We start from the raw sequence: 18,695 nt of genomic DNA, 5'->3' as shown, positions 1-18,695 counted from the left end.
TATGTTTGATGATTCACATCCACATCATCTCCCAGTGTATACTAGTGCCCTGCAAAATTTTATACTGTAACCTTATGGTATATATTTGTACACCTTGCATTGTATTAAAACAGCCTACAATGTACCATTCATCTTATATATAGATATTTACCTGTTTCAGCAAGTTGACAGGGTTTTAATGAGAATCCCGATATAACATTTGCAAGCTGTCTTATCTGGGTTGGTGTCCCTGTGGCACTATGCTTCAAGAAGCATTTATTGCTAAAAAGAGCAAGCAGGAACGAATATTTTCAAATGCACCCAATTTTTCAGGCTACTTAGCCTAATGACTGCCTGATCAAGTCAAGTTCGACATGGGGGTAATTGAGACTCAGGAACTCAAGTTAATAACTCAGTATATTGTGTTTGTAACTCATCCCCGCCTAGAAGCTTTCTGTTTCTATACCCTCTGTTTCTCCGCCCTGAGTTTCGATTCACCTTCTCAAGCCAGCCCTCTTTGTGCTTCTTTCATGCCCTCTTTCCCCCAGTAGCCATTGTCCCAGGTCATTACCAGCTTGAGTTCAGATTCTCAACCATCCCCATGCCTGACTATACAGCACAAGGGAAATAAAACCTAGATATTGTCCATCTCATGGGTGCCTGGAGAGGGTACAAGAGGGGGCAGTCTCCACACACACACACACACACACACACACACAAACACACACATTTTGAGCCAGTTCCCAGTGAATTTAATACTCAATGGCACAACTTTACAATTTTACTCCCAGGTAACTGTGTATAGGATTGCTGGCTCCCTCCCCCCACACACACACACTCCGCACCCCAGAAAAAGTCCTGTGGATGCCCATGTTATGAGAAGTTTAAAAGTTTTAACAAGATAACGTTTCCAGAAAGTGATACTTACATAGAGTAGAAAACTACAGAAAATCATAAAACAGGTGCAAGGTTTGACTGTAGTTGTGAATCAAATCTTTTATTAGAATAGCAATTCATAAGTATTGCCCAATTCATCATAGTGGCAGTCTTGTAAGGTAGACAAATATTATTGTCTCTGAGGAGTTAATTGGAATAATGCTGCTATAAAAATATTAGGATGTGAGGTTACTGATATATTAATATACATTCTACTTGAAAAATGAATGCAATAAAATGCTGATATACACAGATATAGATTATTCCCTCCTTTCAGGTACATTTGCCAGGTATTGAACAATATTTTTTTTAAAAAATTTTTTAATGTTGTTGCAAACCACCCATAGAAGGGTGTTTGGGGTGGTATACAAATATAATAAATAAATCATACTTAGGTCCAGATCCTGATTTATTTAAGAACTCTGATGAGAATTAACCAGGATTGCTCAGTTCAAATGTCATGTTGATTCTTAACCAGAATTTAAAGCAGAATACTTCCAACTTTCATACAGACAGGAAAGAGAGAAACGCATGCTCCCAAACCTCCCAGGATTACATAATGTGATATAATCCTGGTTTCATATTATATCTGAACTGGCCCATTGTATTCTGGATTGTGTTAGAAAGATACTGGTAGCCTCATAGCATCTGTGGGTGTACATTATCCTTGTTTAGCATGTGCAAGAAGCATAGGAAATGCTCCCATCTTGTGAAATGAGCCACCATTGTACAATTTGGAAAACAGAATGTGGTGCTTGTTTCTCTTTATTACACTTCCTTTGAAGTGCCAGTACTGATGTGCCTTACACTGAGTGTGTTGCCCGTGGTCTGGTCCTCCGTGAGAAGCTCTCATTGGCTTGGATTCTTATCATTACTAGGTTCTTGGTTAAATATTTCTCTTTTCATTCATACAATGGATGTACTACAAAATGGATGTAGTTCTTTGTGGTAGTGAATTGTATAGCTCTTCAGCATTACAGAACTGAGCTATTTCTGTCTGATGAGTTTTATTTGCTTTTGAGTGTGTCTTTACCTGCAAATCTCTCTCCTCTCTGAGAGGACAGTATTAAATATCAAGATTAAATTGTGTGGGGAGATTCTCGTGTAGTTTTATGTTCTGGATTGACACCTCTTAACCTCAGATGGTTTGTGAAGCCTACCTTGTTCATGAATTAGAATTCCATCCCTGCATAGAAGGAGCCATTGGTATTAAGATGCCAGCACTCTTCTTCCCATGCAAGGCATAGCTGTGCTGTGCAAACGGCATCAACCACAACCACTTAATTATGTGATCAGTGCAATGTATCAGTCCTGGAGTAGAGCTTCTCTGCCACTGTTCCCTTTTATTGCAATATGTGGTAGCCTAAATCTCTTACTATACTGGAGCTATAACAGGCTGTTTGGGGCAGAGTTATCATTAAAAGTTAGTTCTTAGCAGAAAGCTGTGTCTGGTCTGTGTTCTATACTTGCACTGAGATCTGAGCTACAATATAATAATACACATGCATTAACACAGTCCATCCCAGTCTCACTCACTGTGGGCAGAATACGCTTTAGCTGCTGCAGGCGAGCTATTATTTGTTAAAGCCAATCCATAGGAACAATTTGGCCCAATAAAAAGCATCTGAGCCTTATTTACCGCAATGTTGAACTATGAAATGAACCAACGGTGTACGTGAAAAAGTGGCAATGATCCTCATTGGTACATCGTTTTTGACATTGCTGATAAGTGCCTGCAGTGGTTACATTATAATTTGTTCCTTGCATGTCCAGTCCATTAAAGGTTTCTTTGCTGCAAGCTGGAAAAGAAGAAGAAGAAGAAAATCAAATGAAAAGGGGGTGTAGCAGATTAAAGCCTTTGTCTCAGAGCAAAGAAATGCTGAATCATCCCTGCTGAGCTGCTTGGCTAGACATCTCCTAAAACTATCCTGTATTATCTGTAGGTTCAAAATGCTGCCACCGCCACCCCTCTTATCAACAGAGCTTGAACCTCCCTGAGCTTGTGGTGGAATCCCAGGAGAAACTCTCTTTTTGTTGCTCTTGGGCAAGTACAAAAATCCATGTGCAAGCCTACAAGTGGTGAGAAAACTGATAGCTTCTGACCATTTAAGAATGTGATTGTACCAGAGGAACTGTGCCCCCTTCATGACCCCACCTTGTCCTGAATTAAAAGCCAGAGGCAAGGCTTGTAAAAAGAAAAGAACTAAAAACAGTTTTATTCAATTACTGCAGGCTGCTTCCATCGAAGGCTTCTAGCTTTCTTAAATGCACTAAAAAAATACATAGTAGGTTTCAAAAATAGCTTGTCTTAATGCACCCTTAAATGTTTATAAACATTTATAACTATGCCCTAGGTAGGATGGCATAGGCTAGTGATTCTTATTTGAATTACGTTACAGGTAAACAATTATAGAGCAATATCAGGAATATGCAGAAGCACACACACCAAAGACATATAAATTTCTAATGCACAATCTGACTAACAAACTGTTCCCCATGGTGAATTCCCTTTTCCTTGAACTTACCCAATTCCTGAGGAGAATCAAGCTCCGTGCAATCCTTTCTTATTTATTATTCCATGGAGTTATTCCATGAGAGAAACCTCCATGCTGGCTTCAACCATGATGGAGCAAACTCCATTGCCCCTCACTAAGCCTTTCCGCACATGCTTCTCTCCAAGAAAGACTGCCCTTCTTGTTCCCAGAATTCCAAGCAACCGCTCTCTAGGTCCCACCTACATGGGGTACTGATTGGCTGCCCTGGAGTTCACCAGCATGTCAGTAATGACAAGGGTTTACTCCCTGTTAATTCTTTAGAGGGAGGGAAGCCTGATCTCTATCAGGGGGGAAACAGATTCATAAATATTATTACTTTTACCCTTGCTATTATAATAGCTTACTCCTAATTTTGTTCAATGCCTTTGTCAATTGTTGTGTCTGTTCAAGCTGAGGGGCACTTTGCTTTTCAGAATTACATCATGGCAGGAATATTTGCAGTGTGAGAAGGACAGGGGCTGCAACGTTGAATGGTTTTTTAAAAAATGATCAGCTCAAAATCTTGTATCTTATTTATTTATTTATTTAGCATTTTTATACCACTCAAAACTCATGTCTCTCAGCAGTTTACAATATGTCCCTAATTAATCAGGAAGCAGATATTTAGAAATATAGAAGATATAATACACATACATATAAAAATTACACAGGCCTGAATGCCTCTTCTAGGATCAACATCTAAAGTGGGGAAAATACATGTTATGTAAAGTGCCAAGTTTGGCCCTTCATTTTTTTAATTTCTCAAACATAAAAAGCACAAGTGGAAGAGATCAAGATCAGGACTCTGGCACACAGGGAGGTGCTATTGAATCCCTTCCCATTGCACTATGATCCCATCCCAATGAAAATGCTCAGGTGAGACGCTTCCATTGATGCTAATGGAAATGCTTTTGCTCATATTTTCTCCTCTTCTCTCTTGTTCCACTACATCCCACCTTCTAACACCCTTCATTCTCCTGTAAACCACCTTTCCAAGTCTAGGTTCTTGCTTTCCATTCCTTGCTTGCAGCCATTTCCCCCTTGCCATTCCTTACTAATAATTCCACTGATTCTTTTGGCTACTTTAGGAAGTCTTGGAGTCCACAGCTCATACCAGTGATTCGACTGCATTGTTTTAAGGAATGTCCAGATATTGCTCCATTCATGGACAGTTTTGGCAATACTTGAGTATCAGTATCTTTCAGGAGGCATGCAAATCTAATATTAAGGAAGAAAAAAAGCAAAGTTACTTAAATACCATTTATTTTTTATTTATGCCCTCCCCCCAAAAAACAAAAACAAACCAAGAACCTTGCCCCTCCCTTTGTTGTCTCTGTTTTATAGCTGCTTCTCTCATAAACACAAAGTAATCTCATGTTTGTTTATCTAAGATTTATTCAGGAAAAAACTCCATTTTTCCTCCTTCTTTCCCTCCCTTTCCTTTCTGACTCCACCCTCCACATTCTCTACAGGATCCCCGCAGGGACAAACTACCAATCAACAAAACATAGAAGATTGCTAGATAGAATACTACAGTCTCTTCATTATTAAAATGTAATTCTTAGTTTCTCTGGGCAGGAACTTGTCTTGTTTGCTTGTATTACATTGTAAAGCCTCTTGTACTTTGATGACTACATACTTTAAAACATGCAGGTATAAATAACCAGATATGCAGGGATTTAAGCATTACCTTTTTTTAACATTTTCCATCCAGTTTCCTGGAAGATAGGTGAACAATAGACACCTTGGGTGATATGTACACACTTTTTGGCAATAGTCTACATTTGGAGTATAAACCATCAATACATCTCCTCCTTGGAAATATGTATTTTCATAGACATGAGACACGCATTCTGAGGCAGAATAATACAAAGTGTTAGCCTATGTTCATCTACAGTCAATCCTGACTTTGAGAGAATAGACTGGTGGTCTGATTTTAGAATTCCAGGTGCTACTAGAAGGACTTCAGAAAGTCACCAGAAAAGGCACACATGAAGACAGAAACTTCAAGTAGATTTATCTTATGTTCAATCTGATTGCTACTTGGATTTAGCAGTTAACATCCAGACTAAGCTACTCAAAAGTACTACTCAGGAGTTACTCTAAAGGGCTATTCAATTTCAGTAGCACTACTCAGGAGTAATTTAGTCTGCATGTCGGCCAACCACACATATCCATCTAATTGATACACTAGATCCTTTAGTCATATCTATACTTTTCATTTCAACTGATTAAAACTGCTTTTACTGTTGTGTTGTTGCTGTTGTTGTTAATATTATTATTATTATTACATTATTATTACATTTATAAACCGCCCCATCCAGAGGGTCTTGTTGTTGTTCCCCACCTCAGAGAGCTGTAGTTTGCAAGGATGCTGAAAATAGTGCTGAAAGTAGTTTGTTAAACATTCCTGAACCCTTCACACAACCACAGTTCCCAGGGTTCCTGGGCTGGGTAGCCATGACAGTTAGACAGACTTCATATTTGTAAGTACAGACAATGAACTTATAGGCAGTAGAAGCTGGATAAATCAGTATATTTTGAATGGGAGTAGATGAAGACTCTGTTCTACTTCATCAAATGGGTAAGGTCTCAAGAAGATTTAACTGAAGGTTTATTCAGCAACAGCTCCATTTTCAGCTTCTCCTTTCCCTCTCTTTTTCTTCTTGACTCCTCCCCCACACTCTCTACAGGACCTCGCTTGGGACAAATGTACAAACAAACAAACAAACAAACTGCAAAAGATTACTGAATATATTACAACACATCCCTCTCCTTTATAACCACCAAAAATCTGGTGACAAAGTTTTGCTATGAAGTATGCATGACAGGTAGCCTGTCACACACACTTCTCCTAAGTTTTGGGTTCGCTAGCACAGGAGCTATTTGTTCTTCTGGTACCAAACACTGTCCATCACTTTCATCCGCCTCCTCTGGGAGTTCAAAACTGGAGGCAAGATTAAATTCCTCTTCAGTTCCTCTCTTGAGATCAGACTCCCTTCCTCTTGTCTCATAATATACATGCTGGAAAGTCTTGAACTGTTCCATTGCTCCACCCCACCATTCAATATCATAGAATATCTTCGGATTTTGGTTATTTGTTTTGGTCCAGAATATCAGGAACATCTCTTTCTCACTTTATAAGGCAGCCTTACTCAAGTCCTCCACCTGAAATGTTTGCTGTTTTGCATCCCTTTTCTGAATTACATACAATTTATATTTTGGTTGCTTCTCCCTTCTAGATCACAAATCTCTGCATCTTCAGGGTGAGATGGCATCCCTTATCATTTGTTGCCATTGTGTAAGTTTGGTGGTAGCTTTGCATCCTCTCAGTAGTTCAAAAGGTGATTTTCCTGTAGTAAAATGAGGAGTAGTTCAATAAGCAAATAGAGTTTCATGGATTGCCTCTTTCCAGGGTTGTAGTTGCATAGTAGCCAGTTCTAAACTTTCTTTCACTAATCTGTTCATTCTGTCCAATAAGCCATTCCCTCGAGGATGGTACAAGGAAAGAGTCTTGGGTTTTATCTCATGGTTAGGGTTGCACCATTTCAAATGAGTAAGCTGTGACCCATTGTCAGTCACTAGTTCTTTAGGAAGATCTTCCCTCACAAAAACTGCAGCCATGAACTGGATAACCTTGTTTGCAGTAATGTCAGCAAATGAAACTTCTGGCCACCTGGAATAGTAATCCACCATCACTATTACAGATATTTGTTTTGCAGGTTAGTTATCAAAAGGCCCCATTATATCCAGAGCCATTTTTCCCAGGGACCATTGGGATACTTTATTGAAGTCAAAGGGGTGATAAATACCTTCTTCACTTTATCAGATGCAGCATGAGCATACAGTGCCTGATTATACTTTCAGTATGTTTGTCCATACCTCCTTACCCCCTCTAATTCATCTTTTAGTCAAGCTTATGCCCAAATGACCTTTGTGGGCAAATCTGAACACTTTTGCTTGTAAAGAGATTGGCATCAAATGATCAGTCCTCACCACCAGATCACTGAGAAGAGACAGCTCACTCACTATGTGCGTGTATTGTTGAAGATGTTCAGGTACTTTGTTTTTGTCCATTAGTTATATAAGATTTAATTTCAGTAAGCACTTGATTAGCATTGAGGGCCACTTTCCATTCAGATGATATGATCACTCTGTGAGTGGATGAAGTTATTGCACAAGTACTACTCCTTCATCCTCATTTTCTGGGATCTCCTCTTGGCCTGTAAGTAGAAGTCAAGATTAACAATATGCAGTTGTATTCTGAAGACCTGGAAAATATTCCACCTGGAAATCAAAATCCATATGTCTGGTGATCCATTCTTGGGGTTGTTCTGTTGGGTCCCTGAGTGGCAAATAAATCTGATAGGTGTTTATTGTCTGTAAAGTGGATTTTCTGCCCCACAAGTAAGTCCTGAAGTGCCTCATCACCCAGAAACATGCTAGATCTTCTTTTTCAATGACAGAATACATATTCTCTGAAGCATTAAGCACTCTGGAAGCAAAGGCAACTGTAATTTTCCAATCCCCTTTTTGCTAGGTCAAGACAGCTCCCAAACCATATTTGGAAGCATCAGTGGTTACAATAGTGTGCCTGTTGGTGTCAACAGAGGTGAGAACAGGGCATTCAGCAATGCTCAGTTTGATAGGCTGAAAACTAGCCTCACAGGATTGTAGAGAATTAAAGACTTTGTTTCAGAGCAATCTCACATGAAGGAAAGAAATGCTGAATCATCCCTGCTTGAGCTGCCTGTCTAGGCTTCTCCTAAAACTATTCCCTGTTCCTGGAAGGTTTAAAATGCTGTCACCACCACTCCTCTTATCAACAGAGCTTGAGCCTCACTGGGCTTGGGATGGAATCCCAGGGGAAACTCTCTTTATTTTGCTCTCGGGCAAGTACAAAAACCTTCCATGTGAAAGCCTGGACATGGTGAGAAAAAAAATTGCTTCTGACTGTTTGAGGATGTGATTGCACCAGAGGAATCCATCTCCCCGCCCCCCGCTTTTTCCTGAGTTAAAAACCAACTCGGAGAGGCTTGTAAAAAGAAAAGAACTAAAAAAACAGTTTTATTCAATTACTACAGACTGCTTCCATCGAAGGCTTCTAGCTTTCTTAAATACACTCAAAAATACTTAGTAGGTTTCAAAAATAGCTTGTCTTAATGCACTCTTAAATGTTAAAAGAGTCTTTTGCAACGGCCTAGGTAGGATGGCGTTGGCTTGTGTTTTTAATTTTGATTAGGTTACAGGTAAACAATAATAGATCAGTATCCGGAAATATGCAGAAGCACATACACCAAAGACATATAAGTTTCTAATGCACAATCTGACTAACAAACTGTTCCCTATGGTGAATTCCCTTTTCCTTGAACACCCAATTCCTGAGGAGAATCAAGCTTCCTGTAATCCTTTCTTTTAAAGACTACAGAGTTATTACATGAGAAAAACCTCCATGCTGGCTTCAACCATGAGGGAGCAAACTCCATTGCCCCTCACTAAGCCTTTCCTCAAGTGCTTCTTTCCAACAAAGACTGCCCTTCTTGTTCCCAGAATTCCCAACAACCACTCTCTAAGTCCCACACACCTGGTGTACTGATTGGCTGCCCTGGAATTCATAAGTGTGTCAGTCAGGACAAGGGTTTACTCCCTGTTAACTCTTTAGAGGGAAGGAGACTGGTCACTACAATGCTTTGTCCCAATAAAATGCAGCGTTCTTTTTAAAAAGATGCAATGGAGCAATTTTTGAGGCAAATTGTCTAACAGAGTTAGAGTGATACAGAGTCCTAAAAATGAGTGAAGGGCATCTATGTTTTGTAGCTCTGGTGCTTTCCAAAAAGCTTTCACCAAGTCTGTTCTGGGATGTACACCACTCTGAGATATTGTGTGTCCCACGTACATCACCGAGTGTGTGCAAAACTGTCATTTTCCTGCAGAGATAGTAAGTCTGTGTTGTTGGCGTTTTCTTAACCCCTCTGTCAGTTTAGCATCATGCTCTTCAATGCTGGGTGTTTCCTCAATGGTTTTGCCATACACTAAAATGTCATCCTGAAAGTAAGTGATGCCATCCATAGTCCAAAATGCATCAGTCATTGAAATACGGTCATTGAAATGCATGCATCAGTCATTGAAATACGGAAGCTGCAGAGGCTAATCAAAAGGGCAATCTTTTGTATGATAAACACCCTCTGTAGTAATGAAGGCTGTGCATATGTGATAACTTTAGAGCAGAGGAATTTGATTATAGACTGAAGACAAGTCAAAGTTGTGAACACTGAGGCCTCTTTCAGAGTAAGCAGTATTTTATATGGGTAATGGATGAAAATCCACCACCATGTTGTAGTTCATATCTCTTAAATCTCCACACATTCAAAGTGTACCATTTGATTTCCACACAAGAACAATGGGAAAGACCCATTCTGACAAATCAATAAGCTCTATGATGTCAGCATGCTATAGTCTTAAGATCTCCTCTCTTAAGCAGTTGAGGCAATCCTATGAGTATGTTCCTCACTTTGTGTGGTACAGGTAATACATTTGCCTTTATCTGAGTTTTGTGTTTGAAATGTATGGCAATTCCAGGAGTATCAGCAAAAACATATGAGAAATCAGCAGTCATATCAGCATATGGATGCTCCATCATCTGTATTATGGGTTCCATGCTATTTGGGTATAACACTATCCGGAGAGCTTTCTGATGGTTCCATCCCAATAGTGAGACTCCTTTTTGTGACACATACACTTTCCCTTCTGCAGTACATCCTTTCCAGGATGGCCGTGAAGTATCCATTTATGGCAATAGGGGAACTCCCATATCTGCATAGGTGGGTGTCTGAAGGCTGCAAGTGCAGATCTGATGTAGTAAGGAGTTTCTTGTAAATCAGATGGGAAATGATAGTGTATAGAGAACTGGAAACATCCAGCATCCATACTTCACGTTCATTAAGTTTAACTTGACAATGTGGAGAAGCAGGCTCTGATTCTGTCACACTTAAAACACAGCCAGGAAGTGGTACAGCTGCCTCATCCTTATCATATGGTGAATCAGTAATGGAGTAGACAAAAGACTTGCAACCCTTAGCAAAGTGTGCCCCCACCATCCACTTTTTCTTTTCTTTTCTTTTCTTTTCTTTCTTGCACCTGTTGCAAGTTACATTCTGTGCAGGACAGTGAGCAGAATTGGCTTTGTGGGCAGAGTCTCCACAATGGTATTTCCTCTTTCATGTGTTGCCACTTTCTGGGGCAGTACCATATGAGAAGATTTGGTTTGGAAGGATTCAGACTGAACAGCCTGGATTTCAGGAGATGGATTTTGGGGTACCAAAGAGAGCAGTCTGAACAGTGAAGAGCATTTTCCACCCTCCTGGCCATCTCTATAATTTTATCCAAGGTAAGTTTCCACGTAGCAGTTTTTTATGCAGTTTGGAGCAGTTTGTTTTCATAACAATCTGATCATGGATCATTTCATCAGTAAAGTGGGCAAACTCACAGGTTACACTTAAGACACACATTGCTGTGACATACTGATTGATAGATTCACCAGGCAGTTGGAATCTAGAATAGAACTTGTAATGTTCAGCAATCACATTCAAAGTAGGGTTGAAATGATCATCTAAGGCTTGAAGAGCAGCTCCATAAGAATTGGCATCTCCTTCCAAGCTGGCAGAAAAGGGCAAATGATTATATATTCGTTGGCCTTCAGGGCCCAGGCAGTGAAGCAATATAGCTTTCTGCTTTGTTGGAGTAAAATCAGGGGTATGTATAGGGAGGAGAACATTGGATAAATAAGATCGCCATTGTTTCCAGGAAAGAGCAGGTCAAGAAAAAAGGTGGTGGTGGGATCTGAGCCATGCTGCAATGGGCATCCAAGGAAAAACAAAGTCCAGGATTGAGAAGGGGAAAGTACCTTCAGGGGTTGTGCAGGTCAGGAAGCTGGAGAAACAATCAACAGCAGCGATCATAGAAAGTAGTTCAGTAATGCAAGGGAATGAGATTGCAGGGACATTCACAAGCTTTGCTTTGCAGGCTCACATGCTTAGCTGGTTCAAAATCTCATCAAATATCTTATAGCTGCTTCCCTCATATACACACAAGGAAATCTTAAGTAGATTTACAAGGTAAAGTGTGCCGTCAAGTCAATTTTGACTCCTAGTGCCCACAGAGCCCTGTGGTTTTCTTTTGGTAGGATACAGGAGGGATTTACCATTGCCTCCTTCCATGCAGTATGAGATGATGCAGCTCATCTTCCTAGATCGCTGCTTTCTGAAATAGTATCAGCGGGGATTCAAACCAGCAACTTTCTGCTTGTTAGTCAAGCATTTCCCTGCTGCGCCATTAGGTGGCTTAAGTAACTAAAGGTTTATTCTGCAACAGCTCCATATTCTCCTCTCCCTCCCTTTTCCCTCTTGACTCTTCTTTACTCTCTACAGTATCCCCCTTGGGACAAATGTCCAAACAACCAAATGCAAAAGATTACTGAATAGAATAACAATTGGCAATTTGTTTTAACAAATCTCCAAAAGTGATTTTGGCTTGGGTTCACTATGATCTATCCAAACAGCTTATCTGGTTGAAAACTGGCTTGAATCTGAAATAATCATCAATAAATTACTGCAATAAATTGTCAATAAAATAATCTAATGACAAGGTTTTAGGGACCTTGTAATGACAATATTGATTCCCACATACCTTGAGTGTGCCTGGATTAATATAGTAATTTGAGAAATCCATCCACCCAGTTCCCTGTGCATCTCAGTACCTCAGCCAATACAAACCTCTAATTCTCAAACAGTCTGTTTCCCCTTGCCTCTCAAGGTGCACAGTTTCTCATCTGTTCACATCAAATAAGGGAGCTCATTATCATATATCCTCATTTGGAAATATTTTGTTCACAAACAAATCTAAAGTGCTACAGGTCTTCTATCAGAAGTAATTTAAAAGTCACATTTCTATCACAACTGTGCCTGTTAAATAACAGCAAGTTTCAACCTGCCTAAAAGGGCTTGTAAATTGGAAAATACAATAATTGGCCTAACGTATTCTTCCTAATTTGTTGTCAGAACAGTCACTGTAAAAAAAAACCACAAGATTGAAAGATTTCTGTAATTGGGCTTTGCTGCTCAGAGAAAGTAAATCATTTGCACAGTCAGGCAATGAAAAATGCACAACAGAAATGTCCCTTTATTACTGCCTTTCAGATACCTCTGCAACCTCCTACAGTTTCTTAAGTCACAACAAGACTGCTGGATTTAAAGTTATTGATATTTCCCATGGAAGTCCTTTCAGCTTAACAACATGCAAATGCTGTGAAAAGATGTCTCTCACCATTATCCCTATTGAAGCACAATAGGGTTGGTCCAGAATAAATCAGAAGTCACCCATGCTCAGATTATGGATAAAGGGGCCAACCTGGTATATATCAAAGAGACTTTGTTGGGGGAGGCTGGTGGCCCAGTCTGGTCCCAGCTTCTGCCTCCAGGGTAATCTTTTGAGGAGCAGGCAAGGGGTCATGGACAGGAAGGCAGAGTGGCTGTGGTCTACAAGAATAGCATCTCCCTTGCCAGGATATTTATTGAAGGGTCTGACCATATCAAATGTGTGTAGTTAAGTTTGGGGACCAGGGATAGACTGGGACCTCTGTTAGTATATCGATCACCCCACTGTGCAACAGAATCCCTAACTGAACGGATAGCAGCCTTGACAACTATGGGCCTATCTCAAGTGGCCTTGGGACCAATGCACACTGGTCACATGCTTGTTCTGGTCTTTCACTCTGATCAGGGTGGTGTTCTATAGGTGGAGACTCCTGTGATTTTCCTATTGTCATGGATGAATCTCCATCTGATTAAGGTTGGACTCACAGTCATGTCCCACCTCCGCAGGAGTGAGGGCTTATTAGGATGGTCTGCCAGAAAGGCTATTGGATCCAATAGGATTCCCAGAAGCCTTGGAAGGATTTAGTGTTGGCTCTGCCAGTGATCCTGTTAATGCCCTGATAAAGAATTGGAACAGCAAATTCACCAGGGCAGTAGACATGATCCCTCCTAAGCGTCCTCTCCAACTCACTTCAAAACTAGCCCTGTGGTATACAGAAGAACTATGGGAACTGAAGTGGCAAGGAAGATAACTGGAGCGCAAGTGAATAAAAACTTAACTTGAATCCAACAGATTACAATATAGAGTGCATTTCAAAATCTATGCTTAGACAATTCATGTGACAAAGAAGTGATTTTTTTCTGCCCATATTGCATCTGCAAACTCACATCCAGCAGAGTTGTTCAGGATTGTGAGAGTGTTATTACATGCCCCTCTTCCCTTGAATCAAAATTTGAAACTGTGATGTTTTTAATGAGTTGTTTGTGGACAAAATGTCTCATATTCCGACTGACACTCAGAACCCACAATTACTGCAATGTCTGATGCGGAGGTGTCCAGAAACTCCCCTTATGTCAGGGCTGATCAACTTTGGTCCTCCTGCAGGTGTTGGCCTACAATGCCCATAATCCCTGGATATTGGCCACTGTGGCTGGGGATAATGGAAGTTGTAGTCCAAAAACAACTGGGGGACCTAAACTGAGTAGGCCTGCCTTATGTGGGTTGATTGGATCTGTTTCACTTAGTTTGTTTAACACATTTATATACCACGCACTACCAAAGTCTCTAAGAGGTTTAAAACAACACAACAAAATAAAATTTTCAACACATTTAAAACATATAAAACTTAAAGTTAAAACAATTAATAAAATTCAACTAAAAACATTAGCTAAAACTTCAACTAAAAGCTTGGCTGAAGAGAGTTTGTGTCTCCTGAGGATGTGGACAAGGTACCTAGAATGATGTGGCTTATACTATCTAGCAGGGGGCAGTTGTTGTAGAAGGGGTTGGGAGTGAGAGAGGCACTGCTTTGCAGTGGTTCCACTCCTACCTTTTGGACGGATTCCAGCTGGTCTCCCTTGGAGACTGTTGCTCTTCAAAACTTTTATGTGGTGTCCCTAAAGGCTCCATACTGTCTCCAATGCTTTTTAACATCTATATGAAACCGCTGGGAGAGATCATCAGGAAATTTGGTGCAGGGTGTTATCAGCATGCTGATGGCACCCAAATCTATTTCTCCATCAACATGACCAGGTGAAGGCATAACCTTCCTAAATGCCTGTCTGGAGCCAGTGATGGGATAGATGAAGGATAAATTGAGACTGAATCCAAATAAGACAGAGGTACTTATTGTACAACTCAGGAGATAATTTTGATCTGCTGGTTCTGGATGGGGCCACACTTCTCCAGATGGAACAGTTATGCAGTCTGGTAGTGTTTATGAATCCAAACTTCTCCCTGGTATCTCATGTTGAAGTGGTGGCCAGAGCTGCTTTCTATCAGCTTCGGCTGATATGCCAGCTGTGTCCATTTCTTGAGATAAATGACCTCAGGACAGTGGTACGTAAAGGGGCTGCCTTTGTACGTAATCTGGAAACTGCAGTTGGTTCAAAATGTGGCAGCCAGGTTGGTCTCTGGTCATCTCAGAGAGACCATATTACTCCCATACTAAAAGAACTACAATGATTACTAATAAGTTTCTGGGCAAAATACAAGGTGCTGATAATAACCTGTAATGCCCTAAAGAGCTTAGGGTATTTAAGAGAATGTCTTCTTTGTCATGATCCCCATTGCCTGCAGTTGCCACCAGCTTGTCTGGTGGCTACACAGGGATGGGCCTTCTCTGTTGCTGTCCTGAGACTCTGGAATGCACTCCCTGCTGAAATAAAAGCCTCCCCATCTCTGACAACTTCTTAAAAGTCTTGAAAGGCTTGTTTTTTTTAACCCAAGCTTTTACATCTGATTGTGGTTTTAAATTCTTTTAAGGTTTTCATTTTTGTCTTAATTTGTTTTATGTTATAAACCACTCAGAGATGGAAGTTTGGGGCAGTATATAAATTTGATAAATAAATAAAATAGATAATTAATTGATTGATTGATTGATTGATTGATTGATTAAAGCTAGCATAGCATAGTGGTCAGAGTGTTGGACAAGGGCCGGAAAGTCCTGAGTACAAATCCCCATTCAACCATGAAACTCACTGGGTGACTCTGGGCCAGTCATTTATCTCTCAACCTAATCTACCTCACAGGGTTGTTGTGAGAATAAAGATAACCATGTACACCACTCTGGGCTCCTCGGAAGAAGAGCAGGATATAAATGTAAGTAAGTAAGTAAATAGTTTATTTCAGGCTTTTTGAATAGCAGCTGACATCCATATTAAATTACTCATTTGTTGTCCCATTGAAAGTAATGGAGCAAGTTAATAATCACTAACTTGGTCCATTATTTTCAGTGGGGCTATGTACAAGCAGATTAGTATGGATGCCTGTCAGCCACTTGCTTGTGGCAAGTAAGTATTGCCTCCAGGTAACCAGGCAAGGACACAGTTTAAAATGTGATTCTTATTTTCTTTCAGACCACAAATGACTAACCTAAGTTTCTGGCAACTAGTAAAAAGTATGGGCTATTAAAGTTTGTGAACATATTTGCAAAAATAGTTTATTTATACAAGTGACATGTGTAAATAATGCAGCTGTTATTATCATGATCATATTATTATTATTATTATTACTACTACTACTATTGGTATGCATCACAACTGCGGATGGTCAGAGTCATTCTAAGTGAGGAAAGAGGGAGACATATTGTCCTTCGCCTCAGGCAGCAAAATGTCTTGTATGGTTGACTAGACCCAATTCTCCCAAAAGGGCCAGGGAAGGCATCAGTGGTGCTCCTCCCAGTTATGGCAGCTGCCCAACAGATGGTGCCTGACATCCTTATATTCAATATAAAACTAGACTTGTAAAATAATATTATCCAATGCATTAACAGAATGGGTACAATAATTCCATGAAATATTCTCTCCTATTCTAAACCATGCAGAAGAATATTCTTTTCTAAGTCCAGTAAAAACCTGCTTTTTAAAAATGCTTGCCAAATTTTGAGCGAATGTTCTGCTAGTTTTTGTAAAACCCAACATATTTCACAAGATTCACTGATGTTGCAGACTTGATTATATGAATTTGGCAAAAAAAATCCACTGAAGAAAAAACATATTCTGAAATTTGGGGGAAGGCCATTTGGCCCCCTCAGAATTAAGAATTCTTAGAGTTTAGATTTCCCCCAACACTTTATTTAGATAAATTATTAATTTTCCAAGTTTTATCTTTCTAACTTCCTGGAAGAAGATGAGCACTTTAATATATCTTCACAAACCATCAGATCCAAGAAACAACTGTTGATGTAAGCTGCCCTGAGCCATTTTTGGAAGGGTGGTATATAAATCAAATAGACAGATAGATAGATAGATGTGAAGTACTTACCACTATGTACTGAAGACAATAACACAATGAAATAAAATGTTTGAACAATCCATGCCATCCTAAAAATAAATGCAATTGAGTGTTTAAATGCCAGCTTTTAAAGTGTACTACAACTAATCTGGGTTTTAGAAGAATTTATCTGGAGTCCACATTCTCACAATCACAAGTGCAAGTTTAACCAAATAGACATAATAGTTGTGAGTAACATTGCTTTGACTGAAATCCCAAAACTAGGGATTAAGCCCCACTGGACATATTTCTGAGCAAACATGCATTAGATTGTGCCGTTAGCAATAGCACTTACATTTATATACTGCTCTATAGCCGAAGCTCTCTAAGCGGTTTACAATGATTTAGCATATTGCCCCCAACATTCTGGGTACTCATTTTGCTGACCTCGGAAGGATGGAAGGCTGAGTCAACCTTGAGCCCCTGGTCAGGATCGAACTTGTAACCTTCTGGTTACAGGGCGGCAGTTTTACCACTGCGCCACCAGGGGCTCGTTAGTCATTCAAAGAAGTATGGGATTTTGTAATTCAAAGATGAAACTATTTTGCTTACATGCACATATAATCTGCTTAAGGACTACTACATAGAAACTTTAGCTTAGAAAATTTAATATTATCCTTTTATATCAGATGTGTAGTAGTTCCCCGTTTGACCCTTCAGGCAACCCAGTCCTAAACTTTCTTACTCAAAAGTAAAACAGGTGATTGGACTTCCTCCCTAGTAAGTATGCACAGGATTATAACCTAAGGCTGCAATTTTATGCACACTTACTTGTGAGTAAACCCACTGAAATTTATTATCATTATTATTATTATTATTATTTTACATTTATATCCCGCTCTTCCTCCAAGGAACCCAGAGTGGTATACCACATACTTAAGTTTCTCTTCACAAGAACCCTGTGAGGTAGGTTAGGCTGAGAGAGAAGTGACTGGCCCAGAGTCACCCAGCAAGTATCATGGCTGAATGGGGATTTGAACTCGGGTCTCCCAGGTTCTAGTCCAGCACTCTAACCACTACACCACGCTGGCTAACGAGCTGTCAGAGTAAACATATATAGGATCGGCTACACAACTTGATGGTATAAATAGTAGTCTTGTGCTGCAGTAGGACTTACTTCAGAGTCAATATGAACAGGATCAAGTTGTTAGATACTGATCCTTCCTCGACACATTTACCCATAAATCCAACTGGGTACAATGGGAGAGCTAAGCATGTACTTAAGGCTGCGGTTCTAATGCAGGCTTATTTGGATGTAAGCCCCTTTGGATTCAGAGGGGTTTACTTTTGAGTAAGTACACACGATTATTGCTGCATACAGCAGATGAGTAATAGTTTGGTTGAAACATGTAGTATATCAGTGAAATATATCAAGATACATTCTGCTGTGGTCAGCAGTGAAATTGGTCTGAAATTCCTATCATTTTGTTTGATTATATACATTAGTATAAACACTAAGACTGCAATTCTGTGCACACTGATCTGGGAATAAGCCCAACTGACTGAACCCATGGAATTTGCAGTTCCATAAATATGCATGGGATTATGCTGCACCACAATCTTCTTCTCAGTAATGAGCATGCATTTTGTCGTACTTCATTGTTACATAGCCATTTCTAATCCATCTAATTAAGCACTGTGAAGAATGTATGTGATAGAATAAATTATTTTTTAAGTTATGCAACAACCCTTAGCAACTATTGATTGCTTGGACTGAATAGCTGGAAGCAATTAAAAGGAGTCGGTCATGCATCATATTCCAATTTGTCTTTTATTTGAAAGCAAAGCACCAATTGAATAAAGGATGTTCATTACCTGAAGACAGTTGCCGGACTGGTTGTAACTTTTCTGCCTTATGGAATGGAATATGCTGTGCCAAAA

At 39.9% G+C, this 18,695-nt stretch overlaps 1 protein-coding gene across 2 annotated transcripts in view; it reads right to left on the bottom strand.

Annotated features, from left to right (window-relative positions):
- LOC128328487 (plasma kallikrein-like) overlaps positions 1–18,695 on the bottom strand; it is a 40,099-nt gene extending 21,404 nt beyond the window's left edge. Inside the window, exons 1-6 of one of the 2 annotated variants that reach the window (XM_053258524.1) lie at positions 18,630–18,695; positions 16,806–16,864; positions 5,140–5,302; positions 4,564–4,667; positions 2,555–2,714; positions 152–261 (exon numbers count right to left, since the gene is read on the bottom strand). In XM_053258524.1, the coding sequence (XP_053114499.1) occupies positions 152–261; positions 2,555–2,714; positions 4,564–4,667; positions 5,140–5,302; positions 16,806–16,863 (595 nt within the window). In that variant the 5' untranslated portion in view covers position 16,864; positions 18,630–18,695. The remainder of the gene's footprint in view (positions 1–151; positions 262–2,554; positions 2,715–4,563; positions 4,668–5,139; positions 5,303–16,805; positions 16,865–18,629) is intronic. The other variant, XM_053258525.1, reaches the window with a different exon arrangement.

The sequence above is a fragment of the Hemicordylus capensis genome, chromosome 5 (genome assembly GCF_027244095.1).
Source record: "Hemicordylus capensis ecotype Gifberg chromosome 5, rHemCap1.1.pri, whole genome shotgun sequence".
Classification (NCBI taxonomy): domain Eukaryota; kingdom Metazoa; phylum Chordata; class Lepidosauria; order Squamata; family Cordylidae; genus Hemicordylus; species Hemicordylus capensis.
Note: the sequence above shows the minus strand (reverse complement) of the source record. Positions and strands in the feature narration are given on the sequence as shown.